The following is a 17,123-nucleotide window of genomic DNA, read 5'->3' on the forward strand; positions in this document are numbered from 1 at the left end:
GCTTAAAAGCCATTAAAGTTTAACAAATGCCTTTTAATTACTTAGTCTGAAGTGAGAAAGTTTTACAAGAAAGGTACCTTATGATTAGAGTCCAAACTGTAAAATCTCATACTAGCTACTTGTGCTATCCCCAAAAACGGCATGTTTAAACAAAGGAGCTGGGACTTAAATTAAGAATTGGGATATTTGCAGATAAAAGAAATGCGGGGGTGAAACCTTTTTTGAACCCTGGAAAAGAGTACACTAAGACATAGCTACAATAAACCTGATAACGATGGGTTTTTTAAGATCTAAATTGCATTCAAAGGTATTTCGTAAAGGGAAACGTGGATCATATCTCACAAATGTAATAATGAAATTACCATTACCAACTAGTATGTGATTATACCAGTCCAAAGGTCTGCATGTCTTGTCTGAGTAATAAACACTCACAATTACCTGTGTTTTAAAATCACTTTTATAGCACTTAGTTTCATAGCTTACTACTCTCACAGTCCAGGAAATGTAGACGAACATGTGTGTTTTTTTTTGTTTTTTTTATTGGTGTTGTGACCTTCTCCCACACCTTGCAGACCTAAACCAGCTCTGGTGTACAACTGCACGACCGGCGGCATCAACCCGTTTCACTGGGGAGAGATCGGTACGTACATTGTTTGTCATGCTTAAAGGTAATAGAAAATTGTCTGCGCCTGCTGGCATCCCACAATATGGCGGTCCTGTTCATCATCACAAATTAATACTCCAATGTTGTGACATAACGACAGTGTGATGTAGTTGTGTTTGTGATTGGGACTCTTGTGGGGAGTGTCTGCCACCTGCTGGAAAGAGACAGAAGATGGATTTAACATTTGTAGTGTAAGTAACCGTGCGTTCATGGGGAATCAGAGGTGGGAAACTGGGGCTAGATTTTGCTAACAGTTTCCCAGTTGGTGACGCGTTGTTGACAACTGACGTACAGAAACATGGCCGACGGTCGTTCAAATGTGTTGGAAGGGTGTGAAACTTTTTCCTAAATATAGAAAATTCACACATGCATTTAATATAGTTTGCCACTGTCCACAATGTGCTATCGATTTAGGTTGTAGTCGTCCATTGGTTTCAACAGTAACTTAAATTAGTTGTAAAAGTTGTTACAAGTAAATCAAGTCAAGTAGGCGCTCGCATAAGAAAACAGCAGCAAATCTTTGTTATTGTGGCCTCCCATGTTTTCACACACCTGATGCTCTAGGCTACGCCCAACAGTTAAAATAACGCGTTAATTTCGATTAATCTGAGAAAAAATAACATGTTAAAAAAAAAATAACGCAGATTAATCCATTCCATATTGACGTTTGACCTGGAGCCGTTCTAGCCACCATTGGACTGTAAAATGAAGGAGGGAGATGAGAATGTGCTGCCTGGATCATTAATTGGACATTTCCTTGTAAAAATCTTCTTCCTGGCTACCGACATCTGGTGCCACTGATATGTCTGCGCTTCTCTCTGATGCTCTGAAACACAAACGCCGCTGCACATGACGCTAGTTAACACTATACTCAACAGCAGCTAACGTTAGCCTACCGCTAGCTAGTAGCTGGATTAAACAAGGTTAAAATGCTGACAGCTAACGCTAAACGGTGTAAAGTGACTGTTTTACTGTAGAGGATTCAACACCGGGATGTAACAATCTGTAGCTGCCGTCGGAGAAACAACACAGACGGTGCGTTCAATGAAACTGGTAAACTACACCTCGTGGTGCATTTGAAGTTATTGTAAATGTCCTTTTCCCATCTGATGGTTTAACAGCAATTTACTGCTGAAATTAGTTATTGTTATACATTATTATTAAATCCTTTCATTTTGACCATATGGCCTTAGCAATAAACAAGCCGTTCTTTAATGTCACCAACTGTTGTTTAGTACCCTTTTCTTTCTTAAAGTATCGGTTCAGGCACCGTTAATTATGTATGCGATTCATTTTGATTAATAATCAGAGTATGTAATTGGATTACATTTTTTAATCGATTGACAGCCCTTATTTTATATCTATCTATCTATCTATCTTTTGAAAAGCAAGGTTTTGGCCATATAACTGTTTTGGAACGTCCTCCCAGTAAAAAACACTTTTGTTTTATAAATTAAAACATTTTATTCCCTTTTTTTTTTTTAATAGGTTTGAAGAGCTGAGATAACACTAGTTTGCATAAAAAATTACATTATTCTTACGTTATGAAAAGTGTCGCAACATTTGGATGGATTGCCATATTTTCTACAGACCTTCATGGTGCAAGAAGGGTGAATCCTACTGACTAGTGATACTGACTTTTCTGATGAGGTTGACATCTGTCCTACCAAACATTTGAAAAACTCGATTTTCACGGAGTACAGTTATTCCTGTCCCCTCAGGATTAATCGTAACCACTTTGGTGACTTTATTCTAGAATCCGCATCAGGTCAGAATTTTAAAATGAGAGGGGCCCTCTCTTTTCCATTTCCTCTTAGATTAGCAAACATGCTCTCTTCCCAGAGGAAATTGCAACCAGATGGATAGTAGCGGGATTAGGTCTCATTGCTGCAACTCACAGTTATGAAAGAGGAAACGTGTATTCTAATCTCGCTGGCCCAATTGAGATAGAAAATTTTTTTTTTTCTGGTTATGAAATTTAAAAGATAAGTAAAGGAGGATCCAGCTCCTTGTTGCAAGCAAGAATTGTGGGTACTCTGGCCCAGTTTCTTTTTATTGTTACTCTCCCAGACCTCGAAGGGCAGCTCAAGGTTAGCGGCGATACTTCAGGCTGCGGCCACAGCTGGCTGTCAGCTCGGATCTGATCATCTTGGCCCCTGCAACCACTACATATCTGTTGCCATGGAAACGGAACAGTGCAAGACCTTGTTTGCGTGCTGTGTGTGATGTAATGTCTGTAGTCACATGGCTGCCCTCTGTATCTGTGGATGGAGGAGGAGGGGCCGGCTGTGCTGCCCAGTGGGGGTAGTCTTTGTGTGGCTGCTTTCCGCCTCATATTCCCCCAGAAATGAAAATCATGCAGTGATTAAGGCCGTCTATGGTTCCTGGAAGTCATGATCCTAGTATAGAAACTGTAATTTGTGTGTTTACCTATTTGTTACCCATTGTTCCTGGTCAGTGGATGTTTATAACCTGGATGATTTGAAACTGATTTAAGGACCTTTTCATCATGAGATCCCCACTTTGAGAGCAAGGCTTGCCATTGTTTGTGCCTCTCATATTACCATTACATTAAATTCACAGAGCTAAGCATCTGATTTCCCCAACAACAAAACTGGTGATCTTGAACCCTTTTTTTTTAAGATTCTTTTTTTTTGGCATTTCCGCCTTTTAATGGATAGGACAGCTAGATATGAAAGGGGAGAGAGGGGGGAAGACATGCAGGAAATTGTCACAGGTCAGACTCGAACCCTGGACCTTCCGCGTCGAGGAATAAACCTCTATATATGTGCGCCTGCTCTACCAACTGAGCTAACCCAGCCACAGTGATCTTGAACTCTTACCGCTGTTGGTAAAGGTGTTTCTAAAATCCTTTAAAGACTCTTCTAACCATCTGGATGAGAAATTATTTTACCCTCTTTGCCTTTTATCTCAGAGATGAAGACTGTATTTTGTTGAACTAATCCCCTGCACCTTTTTGCAGAGCACCACGTGATGTTGTCCTGGAAGAGGAACCCGCTAGAACAGGCTTTCCGCCGGCCCAACACCAACATCACCTCCAACTACCTGATCAACCAGTACTGGATCCTGGTCAGCCACAAGTTCCCTGCCCTCATCTATGACTTCTTCCTGCGACTCTCTGGACAAAAGCCGCAGTAAGACTCACAGCTGTCTGTCGTAATTTGAAATCTGAAAAAGTTCATGTGTGTAGTTACCTCTGACCCCCCCTCCCTCCCTCCCTCCCTCCCTCTCTCGCTGTAGGATGATGCGCATCTTCAATCGTCTGCACAAGGCAATCGGCCTGCTGGAGTATTTCAGCAGCCGGGACTGGGAGTGGAACTCTGAGAACATGAGCATGCTGATGAACCAGCTTACCCCAGAGGACAGGAAGGTACGCCTATCCACATACATGCTGCCAGTTTGGGCCAATGATCTACCTTCTAAACTTATTTGGGAACCAGATTGTTTGATCCAGTCTGAACAAGTAATTTGCTTCATCTGACACCATCTAAATCTAATCGCTATAAACCCCTTCTCACCCATCTGATGCAGGTTACAACAAACTAAAATGCATTGGTCGAAAATGACGTAGACATCTGAAGTACGGAGTACAATTTTGAGCTACTTGTACTTTATTTTACATCTTATGCCACTTTACTTGTATTTCACTTAATTTCAGAGGGAAATATTGTACTTTTTAGTGTACTTTATCACCAACTTTATTACCAGTTACTTTGCATAAGTGTTGCATACAGAGTGTGATTAATAATGAATGAATAAATATGAATGAATGCTTTAGATAAAACTACCCAGTAGTATATAATATAAAGTACATTTGCTCCACATTGATGAAATACACCATTGTGTATTTGCTGCTTGTAGGTTAATGCCTCGGTCACAACAATCCAATAGCGTAATGTTGTAAAATAATCTTTTACAACATTCTGAAGCAGCCGTGCTCCATAATTACTCCTTTTACTTTTGACACTTTAAGTACGTTTTACTGATAATACTGTCCTGTGGTATTGCTACTTTTACTTAAGGATCTTAGTACTTCTTTCACCACTGAAGACATAATTGCTTCTTCTATTTAACTCTAGTATAGTTAAAGGAGCAAGCAGTTTAGAAAATATTCCCTCTGCTCTCTCTCTACATTATAATAGTATTAGGGAGTATATTGCTCCATCTAGTGAGTGAGAGTGGGATTTCACATTTTATTTTGTATTACAAATTAAAGAGCTTTGGTTTGTCTCAACTCCCTTCTAGCTCTTTTTTTTTCTATCTTGCAGACATTTAACTTTGATGTGCGCCAGTTGAACTGGCCCGAATACATCGAGAATTACTGCATCGGCACCAAGAAGTATGTCCTGAATGAAGACATGTCTGACATTCCTGCTGCCAGGCAGCATCTGAGGAAGTAAGTCAACAAGAGTGCAACAGAAATACAACAGGAATAGTAAGTGGTCAATCTGTCCAACCAATGGATTGTTCATAACATTTTCTTAGTAAATAACCGGCATTTCAGCCCAGTGGTAAGTGTTTTGACAATAACATCAGACACCAAAGAAATGTTATTTTCAAAAATTCAGTTGAGCAGAGATGCCCCTATCTATCTCTACATTACCCATCCATGTCTTAAATTTAAATTGGCTTGCTTGTCATTTTAATGCAATATTGAATGTTGTCCTTTTAGGTTTGAGATAATCCTCCTTTCTATGTACTCTCTTAATAGGCAAGATGGATACTAGTTTGCATAAAAGTCAACTTAAACACACTTTATAAAAAAAAAAAAAACAAAAAACTAATTTTCCTAAAACATTCCTCCTCTCTTTCCCAGATTGAGGAACATCCGCTACACCTTCAACACCCTGTTGGTCGTTTTCATCTGGAGGGTGTTTATTGCCCGCTCCCAGATGGCCAGAAACATCTGGTATTTTGTGGTCAGCCTCTGTTTCAAGTTCCTCTCCTACTTCCGCGCATCCAGTACCATAACCAACTGAGTCTTCCTCACCGCCTCAAACCAGATACAGCAGCCCTCTGCCTTTAGCTGTCAGCAGGATGCAACATCTGAGACTCTGACCATCCACAATAGACACTAAATCCTTCTGTTAGTGTGGATTAGCTGGGGGCTCTCTACAGGTGGGAGGCTGCAGTTGTGTGAAGCACTCAGAAGGGAGAAAAGAGGTCTACTAGCCATGAGTTATTTGTTTAGTTCAGAAATCAGTACCTGCACTGTTCAGTCACCAGGCCCGTCCAAAAAATGTTGTCATTCATGTTGTACCTACCGTTTTCTTCTCAAAGTGGCCAATTATATATGCAACAATAAGCCTTTTGTGTGACTTTGTGTGATTTGTTTTCATACTTGAAATATGGCAGTGCTTCACTGGCGGACGATTTCTATAAGATTATTTTGGATCTCTGTTTTTTACTGTGGGAAAATCCAATTCCTCTCTTTACTTGTTTACTTGTCCTTGTCTTGCATTGTGGGTATCTACTGCCTTTTTAAGATTACACTCCAAAAACTAACTGGTGGTTGTCTGTCTTAAGGTCATTCCACAGATTGAGACTAGTATTTAAGCTAAATTCTGACTACACAAAACCGTATCACTACTTACACCAAAACCTACAGATCTGCCATCTTCCCTGCTGTCGAGGTTGTCACTTATTTACTATAACAAATAATGTCACTATGTCTCTGAACATAAACCTTGTTTGTTTGAATTCTGACCCACTTTTTGCCTGTTTGTACTGAAACTAAGTTTACTACTTTTACATATTTATACTTGCGTCAAAGGCTGATATATGTGGTAGACCTTGGCAGTGTATTTTTTATATATATATCTATAGATAGATAGATAGATAGATAGATAGATAGATAGATATGTATAGCCCAGTATCATATTGTACAATGCCCAAGTTTTATAAGAAACTCTCCAGAACCTCGAGGCATTTTAAAGAGGGACCCCCCCTCCTCAGTCAGGTAGGGGTGAAATGGGAGCCACAGGTGGAAAAGTTACAAATTGTAAAATCAAGTTATAGTTGGATATGCTAAGAACAATGGGATTCTAAGAGGTCCAACGCTAATGCAGTAAATCCAAAATGAAGACTGGGTCCATCCAATCAGTCGTTCACATGTGCAAGAAGGTACGTGAGGTTGGGGGACCAAGCTTGGAGCAGGCAATTTAGTGGAGTAGGGAGTCAGGTCACTTGAAAGATGGAGGATTGGATGGAGTGTATTAGCGTTAAAATTTGAGTCACAGTGGTAACCAACAGTTTCTCTGAAAAATGATTACCTGGAGATATCTGAAAAACCCAATAGGCTGCTTAACACATTCGGAGTGTTTTGAAAAACCTTGGGACTCCTCAAGCTACCTGGATGAAAATATGCTATAAAGAGTTACAACCTAAATTGTAACTTTTTTTTTTTTTTTTTCATCCCAAGGCCAAGCCTTCAGTCACCTAGATAAACTGTCTTAGGAAACCGTTGCAACTTGGGAAACCAGTTTTAAAATGTTTTTATCCTGCAACAGACAAAATGTTTTCATCCATATGGCTAAAAGAGGTTTCTTGAAATGTCTTCAGAACAGCAGTAAGTGTTGTTAAACATGTTTTTCAAACCTCGCTCAGTCTGTTTTATTAGAGAAAAGGATGGTCACCGCTGTGATTCAAAAGGTTATTTTTTGGGCATTTTAGGCCTTTATTTATATAGGACAGCTGAAGACATGAGAGAGGGGGAACGAGATGCAGCGACGGGCCGCAGGTCGGAGTCGGACCTGCGGCCGCTGCGTCGGAAAGTAAACCTTTATATATGGGCATCTGCTCTACCACGTGAGCTACCCATGCACCCTGTGATTTGAATGTAATGCTAATATATGAGATACAAACTGAGGAGTCCCAGCTCCTCCAAAGCGACTGCAGCAGGCTAGCAAGAAAGATGCCAGCAGGGCACAGAGGAGATGGTATATGCCATGTGAAGATGAAGGCACTATTGACTGAAGATTTTTTTTAGTTCTTGAGGCAGGCCTCTGGATACTGAGGAGGTCATGTTTGTTAAAAATTGCTAAGAAAGATCATAAATGTATATGTTAAGGAAGACCATGAATTAGCAAGGCTACTGTGTTGAAAACTCGAAGGAAAAAAGAGCATTTTGGCTTATATGTAAGAACAGTGTGACAGTTTTCAAAGTGCTTTAGACAGCTAGTAAACAGGACAGACAATTTATTGCAATGGAGTTAGTGTCATCTGCATCGGAGCGAAAATTCATGTTGAAAAGTCTGCCGAACAGAAATTTGAAAAGTAGTGGACCAGGTATGGAGCCTTGAGGTACAGTATGCCTTACCTGATGGGGAGATGGACTACTATTTTTAAGAAAGTCAAACTGTCCTATGTTTGTCTGGACCTACATCACAAAAGTGCTAGGTTATAAACAAAGGACTTAAGGCTATCCTCGTATTGCATCCTTGACCCCAGATTAGAAGATCTGTAAATTGCTGTGTGACTACCAAAAATTGTATTTGACCGATCTTTGCTTGGTGAGTGTCGTCAGGATTCCACCACAGAGTTTTATCCAAAACAAATGAGAAAACTGTGTACAGGATTGTGTGTGTTGCAAGTTCAAGTGTTCTTGACAGAATACAAATAAGTTATGAGCCTATATGGGAGAAAAAGGGACACAACTAAATAAATGTTTATGCAAAGCCCATGTCTGTGGTGTAATTATGGTAAACGTCCTCTTAATTTCAGAGGGGATAATGAACCAAAATGTCTGCAGCCGTACGAGGCCTGTATATTAAGTGGTATCATCAGAATTGTTCTTAGAGTTATTGTAATGGTGTTGTTACTGATTTTTTTCTCCTCTGTATGCGTTTCACAACAAAGTGCTGTATGCAAATCAAATGCAGTCAGAGCTAGGTTGGTCCAGGAAACCCCAGGCTGGAGCTTCTATTACTGTATGTAACAAAACAGCAACACACAGCCAATGACTTTCTGGTGTCATTTACAAAATGTTTGACCACCTTTTATTCCCTGTTCAATCTGCTTGGCAAAACTTTTTGAAATTATAAGTGCAAGTGTGCTGCAGCCCATTAAACTTTACTTCTACCTCACCATGTAGTTTCTTTACAAAACCTCAAAATTACCAGTCACGTTAAAACTCATTCTTTTGGCCTTTTGATAAAGGCTTTTAAAAATGATGGCATTTCAGCTGCATAGAGATAATTACAAGCTATTACAAAGATTGGGATGACACAATACTAAATTAGTGCAGTCAACCTCTCCAAACTTGACTAGAGTATTTGAAGACCATCCACACCTTCTTTGACTTAACTGAAGATTTAAATGTTTTCCACACAGTAATCCTTTGAAACAAATCCTCACTTGTATTTTTTAATTTGTGGATATTTAAACTTTAATGGACAATCGGTACAAACAATCAGCTGTATGTGCTATACAGCATGTGGAACAGAAAGCCTACCACATTTCTAAAGGAACAAACCCCATCACAGAAAGGAAATCTTCAAACAACACATGTATAACTAGTCACAGGCAGCACATTTCCTGAAGTGCAACAATATGATGTGAACTTACTATTTGCAAGTTTACAGTGTTTAACAGACAGCTTTACCTTCAGTAGAATAAACACAATTTAATGACCTATTGATGACATTTGGCGATGACCAAAAGCCTGGTCACTGAAAAACAGCTAGTCCTGAGGGCCATTGTCAGCCAACAAAGGAGTCTGGTGATTGTTTATATTGTTCATCTGGTTGTGTAGCTGCACGTCCTGAAATAGATTCAGTACAAGTAAGTCTATTATATCTGCTTCATGGTGAAGTTTAAAGGAATTTAATACAGACAGAGAAACAACTCCTTCTGATATGACAGTAATGGAGACAGCCTGTTTATTGGGCAAGAGGAGACCTGTATTTTGAATGTGTTTTGTAAAGACCACAGTCTGTGTGGTAAAGACTCACCTCTCTGGGCCTGTAGACTCCAAGTTTGAGGCGACAGCAGATAGCATCAAAACAGAAGCCAACAAGCCCATGGAGCATGCCTTTAAAGAGGGAGGAACACACGGCGATAAATGGATGAATTCAGACTCATAACAAAATCACATTTTAAGTAAAGATAGATTATATTACTTCCTTTGTGTAGTGTATTTCATTTACTTTGAAATAAAAAGCCCAGAATCCTAGCTCCATACACATTACTTATTTGTACTATCCCTGCTAAATTGACAAATATTTGCAGGTGAAACCAGACTTGCCTGTTGTGGAGAATATACCCCCAATGATGCCGCACAGTCGCACCAGGAACTGCCACAGTGGCATATGCTGCTCGCTGACCGTCACCATCAGAGAGCTGGTGTCGTACTTGACAAAGATGCCGGAAACGCCGTGACTGCCCGCTGCATGGTTTATCACCCTCTCCTTGGAAACAGACAGTATGGTGGTAAGTATTATCTCAGGTTTCTTTTTAAACCCCTCTGTCCATCCCTCATCTTGGTTCTTGGTATTGAGTTGTATTACTTTTCACTCACCCGCTCAGTCACAGAAAACTGGTGTGTGTCTGCAGATATCTTGTATGTGTTCAGTCTGGTTGGAACCACTGTGATGAAGTACTGGAACATCTGGTTATCTGTAATAAAAATGGAATAATGTGTGAAAAATTGCTATATTTTAGGTTTTTACATGAATTTCAAAAAGGACAAATATGTAAAATACAGCTGAAGAAACTCACAATGAAACATAATCAATTCCATCATAGTGCTACTTGTAATAGAAACCTCTTTCCAATCATACCTACTTAGCAGTGATCGTCCAAGGTTAGCTAAGGACATTTCACGATTCAATAAATATCTCAACTCGTCATTAATTCTGCAGGAAAGTCACATCATATGTTTTATGCTCTCCTATCTCTTGAAACATAACAGTAACTTACTGTTATAGGTGATTTTCTCTGTGCCGTCCAGAGGATTGATGATGCCCGGTATCTCCTCCCCAAAAGATAAATGGTCTATTCGATGGGAGAAGTTGTACGCTAAAATGCAAAGATGAGAGGGAGCTCAGGTTCAATTAAGGCTGTAGAGAATCACTGAACAAGCTCTACGTGAACCTCGAGTAAAATGTACTCTGCACTTGAAGACCTGTATATAGTTGCTGTTCAAAGTTTGTCTACAAATCAGTCACTGATATTTTGAATGAGGAAGAAAACCGAGTGTGATAACTAATAACATATATAACAATTAATAGTGTTATTGATGTAAAAATCGGCTTTCATTTTCAGGGAAATGACATGCCCTGAGGGAGACGTATGCAACAAACATCTTTCTTCTCCTTTTTCCTAAATTTAGCAGTCATAATTTAGTTTGCACCACGAGCAGATTATTTAAAAATCCGTACTTCTAAACAAGCCAAAGAAACACATGCAAGCATAATTAGAAGAACAGTTACGTACTCTCGTGGCTCACAAAAGCTGCGATATGGGCATGACCCTGAGGATGGTGAATGGGCCTGAAATAAAACGAGGTATTAGAGGACTGGTGTCAACAACTGCTCTATATAAACTTGGCACAAAAAGTAAGGACATTTGTGTTTGGTAGATTATATCTCTGTGGTAACAATGCTTTTTGGCATTCAATCTTATACCGTTGGAAAGCCTGTTTAGTTCCCTTTCAAGTGGTTCCCCATTTGTAAGGAACATGCATTTGTGGGATGAGCAGCAGCGCTGAGTATGTGGGTTGCGCCCATGAAAGATTTGCCAAATCTTCTCCGCCATTGCCAAACAGGTTATTTTGCTGTTGCTATTAAGACTTGTTTTGAGCTTCTGGTACCCCCAGGTGCTGGCAGTCAGGTGCCTGATTTAGAGATGAGATTCTGCAACCAGTGGCAATCCCATATCTCCACAGTCTGGGACCGAACTCTATCCTCCAAGATGACAACGCTCGCCCCCACAGGGCGGGGTTTATCAGAGACTACCCCCAGAATGTGGGAGTGGAGAGGATGGAATGGCCTGCCAGAAGTCCTGACCTCAACCCCATTGAACACTTGTGGGATCAGCTTGGGCGTGCTGTTCGTGCCAGAGTGATCAACACAACCCCGTTGGGTGACTTGCGACAAATGCTGGTTGAAGAATGGGATGCCATCCCACAGCAGTGTGTGACCAGGCTGGTGACCAGCATGAGTAGTAGGTGCCAGGCTGTTGTGGCTGTGTATGGTTCTTCCACACGCTACTGAGGCTCCTGTTAGTGAAATGAATAAATTGTTAAATTGCCAATATGTTTTGTTTCTTCAAACTTCAATCATCCAATCCACCAAACGAGTCAATGGCAGAATAAGCTGTTTGGCATTGGCAGAGAAGATTTGGCAAATTTTTAATGGACGCAACCCACATACCCACATGCTCATCCCACAAATGCATGTTCCTTACAACTATTTGCACCATTTGAAAGGGAACTAAACAGGCTTTCCAACGGTATAAGATTTATTGCCAAAAGGCATTGTTACCACAGAGAAATAATCTACCAAACACAAATTTCCTTACTTTTTGTGCTAAGTTAAGTTATGTCAGCTTTTCATATTGACACAAATTCTACATAAAGAAATTCACTACAGTCTGTACATAGCTGAACGACCTATAGTTTCTTACTTTCCCACAGTGATGTGTAGGTTTCCTGCTACCTTATTGACGTAGACATGCCCGTGTATCCTGCAAGCCTTGAGCGGCTCCATAGGGGCATCCTCCCTACACACACACACACACACACACACACACACACACACACACACACACACACACACAATGAATTGCTTGTCAGCTGTATATCTATCAGGCTGCATCATAACTGCAGAAAATATATTGCCATTTTCATTAGCGTTAACACGAAAAAAGAGAATAGCTTGTTTGCATGTATGTAACTGACCGTGGCGGCAGTGCAGTGGGACCTCCTTTCAGGAGAGTTTTGTAGAGGACTTCCTGAAGAGCGTGTTCCTCTCTCAGCCTGTTCTGTATGAGATGCAATGTCCTGAGGACAAATAACAGGTTGGCAACATGCAAGACAAACTACATCTGGAATGTAGATATGCAACTGTTTTTCTACATAGTTTTTTTTTGTAATCTAAAGTTTTAACTTTGTCCCTGCAAGTTTTATCACCTTAAGTACACTTTTAAGGTCTTTAAAATGACAATTACAATGCATAAGTAAACCAACTTAACCACACACACAAAAATGAAAGAAGCTGTCCGATGAGAGGATAGCATTGTTTTATATCCTACAAGAGAAACAGTGCATAACGTCAAACTGAATATAAGACATAAAACACTATATGTATCTACACAGAAGCCTTCAAATTAGATAACATCATTTTAGACACTACAAGACTTTCATAATACTTGCAGACATCCTGTTGTTAAAGTATCTCCCAGTGTGATTTTACAGCAGCTTACCTTTGCCACAGTCTCTGTTGTGGAGTTAGTTCAAAAATAACCTGAACAAACATATAAAGAGAAGAGATGCAGTTGTAAAAAAGTAACATCTGCAAAAGCTGGGTGAAAAAATGCCTCCATGTTCTGCAAAAATAAAAATAAAAACAGATGCAGAATTTAACATGACCTAATGTTTGGAGACATGCTTCACTCACCGGTTCGTACTGGAGGCCACTGGATGTGATCATGGTCTCCGCCAGGTCCAGAATATCTGCTCCAACATCTGCAATCACAGACATTAAATGCATGCATAAGACTGACACATATTTACACCTATAATGCACTTCAATGAGCAATTGATCTAATGACAAAGAAGGTGTGATACTCACGCTGGCATTTCATGGCGACAGTAATGTCAATGTTTATTCTCAATTTACTGTAAATGAGGAAAATGAAGAGTGAGACTAATATCAAGTTGACAGTAATTGCCTGCCATATACTGTAAATATAAGCACGTTTGTTTGGGGAAGGTTTCGTGTGATAGTTAACATTTAACAGCTCTGAAAGTACCTGGTAAAATCCTTGTCAACTTCATATTCATACTTCATCCAAGTGTCTCTATAAACAAAGAACTCTAAAATAGCCAGAAGAGCCATGGCACCAAAAGCTATCAGGGACACTGTGGATGAGACAAACAGGGTGGTTACAGCTCTGATATCTTTACTGTGTTGTTGTCTTTTTGTTTTCAGAGGAGTACTCCACAGCGCTGTGGAGATAGTTCTGGCAATGCAGAGATGCTCACAAGTCTTTCAACTCGAGTCCAAGTTATTATGTCTCAAGTCTCTCGTGGTTATAATGAGTGTTGTATCAGCTGCTACCTTTCATCCAGGCTGCTCAGAACACTGCGTAGCTATATATAAGAAATGTAAAGCATGTAACATGTTATCATGACTCATTTATTTATGATCATACAGTATCCGCTTTGATTAGTTGTTTTGGTATATAATCAGTGTAAACAGGCTATTGCAATATGACAAAAACACAGGAATGCTTTACTTTCAAGTTAATAACTGTATTTTGCCTTGTAACATGAACATACAGTACAGTACAGACCAAATATTAAGGAACTCTGTGTATCAGGAAAATATTGCTAACATTATTACTAACATTAACTAACCTATTTTTCACTTACAGAGCACAACCATGTAACGTGCACTGCGTCTACGACTAACAATGCGAGACTATCAGAGGAGTGACCCACCTGTTCCTCCTGAGGCTGAGGTCTCCACGTAGCTGTCTGGCACTTTGGGGAAAGCGTCCAGCTCCCTCACCAAACTCAGGGCTTTCCTCCGTGACAGACGCCTCATCTTCACGTCCAGGGCTGCTCGCCACCTCCTCCATCACATAATAAAACATCAGTGCACCCATCAGTGTTACATTAAGGACCCCAGTCTGCAACCTCTAGCTTTATAATGATTTAGTATACAAATAATTTATCAAGGGGACACACATTCATCTCATGCAATTGCCTCCATGTCCATGTGTCTACTTTCTACCATTGGAATTAACGATTTGTACGATACCACTGATGCTTGTTACATCTTAAAACGCACTCTCCCTTAGTGTCTGCAATCACTCAAAGAAGTTAGCAGAAAAATATTATAATAGTATAACATTTTTCAAATATTTTTCTAAAGCTTCGTTGCCTCAGTAAAAATGTAGTTTTTGTAAATGTCTCAAAATAACATAGTAATAAAATTAAATGAAAATTATATTTAAATAAAACATTCAGTTTTTATTTATTTATCCTAAACAGACATTCATTTATTGTTTAAAATATATTATCAACAATATTACACTGGGTTATTAAAACAGCATCCATATATCACACTTGTAATTTTAATATATTGGTCCCTAAACCACAAGATACTTTGGAGCAATTACTGTTTGATCAGACAGGCTGAATATATTATGCACTCAATACAAACACCACAGTAAATGTCACTACATAACATACTAATACACTTTACATCTCTATATAAGCACTCACTGCAATACTGCATTTTTATGATGTGTAGATATCAATCTACTGACCGTTAACCGTCTCAACAAAGCAGCACAGCTTTTACAACACCGTTTATTTATAATTCATCTTACCTCTTTTATCATCTACTTAGATGTTAAATCGCGGTACAGGATCCCTGGAAGCCCAACTCAATACGTTTTAGCTGCTGTTTGAGCTGTTTGATATCTGAATTTTAGTGCACCATGATACATGCATGGTGCTGACATACAGCGGGAGCGGACTCGTGAGTGCGTAGCGTGCGCGCCCCGCACACCGTGACCGCGCAGGGACCAATGTCGCTATTCTGTCAGGAGGTGGCGCTTTAATACTAAAACCGATGCCCCTTTTTTGTAGAATCATGTAAATGTGATTTTGATAAAAAGAATAGATTCAAATAGAAAAGAATTGGGTCCAAACAATATTCCACACACAATACATTACAAAACAGTAATAACAAATATTTAATTACAATCGAATAGCCTAATATGTGAATAAAATACAAACTTCTATGATTCCTGTCATTAGGTCTGTACTTTAAGTATAATTTGAGATACTTGTTCTTTACTTGAGTATATCCATTTTATGCTACTACATACTTCTACTCCACTACATTTTTACTGCATTAATTATATACTAATTTATTTGACAGCTTTATCATTGTGATTATTAATACAAACTGCAACATTAAAGTGATGTACATATGAATGCATCACTAATTATAATTCAGTAATATTATATGACTATGATATGGGCCATTCTGCATATTTATTTTACTTTTGGTACTTTTTGGTTTTTGAAAGTACAGTCAGTTTTCTTTCGATTTTAAATATATGTTGTAGTTTTACATGTATCACACTTTGTTGCGTACAAAGGGACATTACATTTTGTAACATTAGTCCATGAACCAATCATGTGATTAGTGGTTGTGAAGCACTAATGAGGTTCAAAACTTTTTTTAAGGTGGATTTAGCTGGCCTGTTTACAGAAGAAGTTGTCTTGTGTTTACAGGCATGTGGTGGATCTGCACACCAGACATGAAGTTTCACTACTCACACTGACAAGAGAGAAGACATAATGTTAAGGCATGATAATGATCTACCACAGCCAAAAGGTGCAGGCTGCTATTATCACCCTGAGGACAAAAGGAGATGTTTACATCTCGCTGCAGGCTGAGAATGCACCAAAGAGTGTTATACAGATGAACTGGCTGAATCACATGTGTCTTCTGTGCAGTGAGTGCTCTCTGCATGCACCAACGCCTGCTTGCCTATGCAGAGCAGCACAGATGGGTGTGTGGGGGGATGGGTACTGTCAGCTCACAGATCAAGCTGTGGGTCGGTGGTCCCATTGCTATTCACCACACAAGCACGTAGGGCTTGTCAGACGTGCTCCATGGAGACATACCATGGGTAGATATTGTGTTTTGGTTATGCTGTGCTGCAATGTCCGCCATAGGTTAAGAATATTATCAGAGGAACTCGCTCTTTGCTGATGAGAGGTGTGAGAACAAAACTCTGCAACTGTGCAAATATTCTGCTGATAGAGCAGTTTTTGATTGGGTGACAACATTTCTTTTCGTTACATCACATCAGCTTTGCTTTTGGCTTGCTGATAGGCTATGTCAGCGCTGATGCTGTACATTTTGAAGTATATAGTTGATGCAAGTTTTAGTCAGCCAAGACTAACACTTTTTACACATGGCTTAACAACATAGCCTATCATGTTTTTCGTTAATTCCCGTCCCCTTAAATGGAGTTCCAGCGATATATTAACTCGATACTTCACGTCATATTGGCATATTTTGTGTGAAATGATTGTAAAATAGAATTGACCCACTAAGGCCTATGAGGCTCACCATTTTCATTTATTTAGTTTAAAAAGCATCCGATTTTGCTGAACATAAGTCTCAGACTGTAATATTGACAAAATGCCCAAAACAAGAACATTGTGTCATTCCTTTGATGAAAAAGT

The 17,123-nt window shown here is 39.5% G+C and overlaps 2 protein-coding genes across 3 annotated transcripts in view; one reads left to right on the plus strand and one right to left on the minus strand.

Moving 5' to 3' along the window:
- Positions 1 to 6,391, plus strand: part of LOC144512085 (fatty acyl-CoA reductase 1) — a 45,168-nt gene extending 38,777 nt beyond the window's left edge. For both annotated transcript variants that reach the window (XM_078242649.1, XM_078242648.1), the window contains 5 exons: positions 573 to 640; positions 3,648 to 3,819; positions 3,926 to 4,055; positions 4,954 to 5,081; positions 5,502 to 6,391. In XM_078242649.1, the coding sequence (XP_078098775.1) occupies positions 573 to 640; positions 3,648 to 3,819; positions 3,926 to 4,055; positions 4,954 to 5,081; positions 5,502 to 5,664 (661 nt within the window). In that variant the 3' untranslated portion in view covers positions 5,665 to 6,391. The remainder of the gene's footprint in view (positions 1 to 572; positions 641 to 3,647; positions 3,820 to 3,925; positions 4,056 to 4,953; positions 5,082 to 5,501) is intronic.
- Positions 6,392 to 7,107: 716 nt separating this feature from the next.
- On the minus strand, positions 7,108 to 15,383 carry LOC144512210 (endoplasmic reticulum-Golgi intermediate compartment protein 2-like). The gene is made up of 14 exons (XM_078242817.1): positions 15,245 to 15,383; positions 14,349 to 14,482; positions 13,658 to 13,766; positions 13,477 to 13,523; positions 13,303 to 13,370; positions 13,109 to 13,149; positions 12,585 to 12,686; positions 12,311 to 12,406; positions 11,120 to 11,175; positions 10,604 to 10,702; positions 10,203 to 10,300; positions 9,930 to 10,092; positions 9,637 to 9,716; positions 7,108 to 9,446 (listed from the first exon to the last, which is right to left on the minus strand). Exons 2-14 carry the CDS (start codon positions 14,452 to 14,454, stop codon positions 9,366 to 9,368), a joined length of 1,146 nt encoding a protein of 381 aa, XP_078098943.1. The 5' UTR covers positions 14,455 to 14,482; positions 15,245 to 15,383; the 3' UTR covers positions 7,108 to 9,365.
- Between the last annotated feature and the right edge of the window lie 1,740 nt (positions 15,384 to 17,123).

Source organism: Sander vitreus, chromosome 23 (genome assembly GCF_031162955.1).
Source record: "Sander vitreus isolate 19-12246 chromosome 23, sanVit1, whole genome shotgun sequence".
NCBI classification, from domain to species: domain Eukaryota; kingdom Metazoa; phylum Chordata; class Actinopteri; order Perciformes; family Percidae; genus Sander; species Sander vitreus.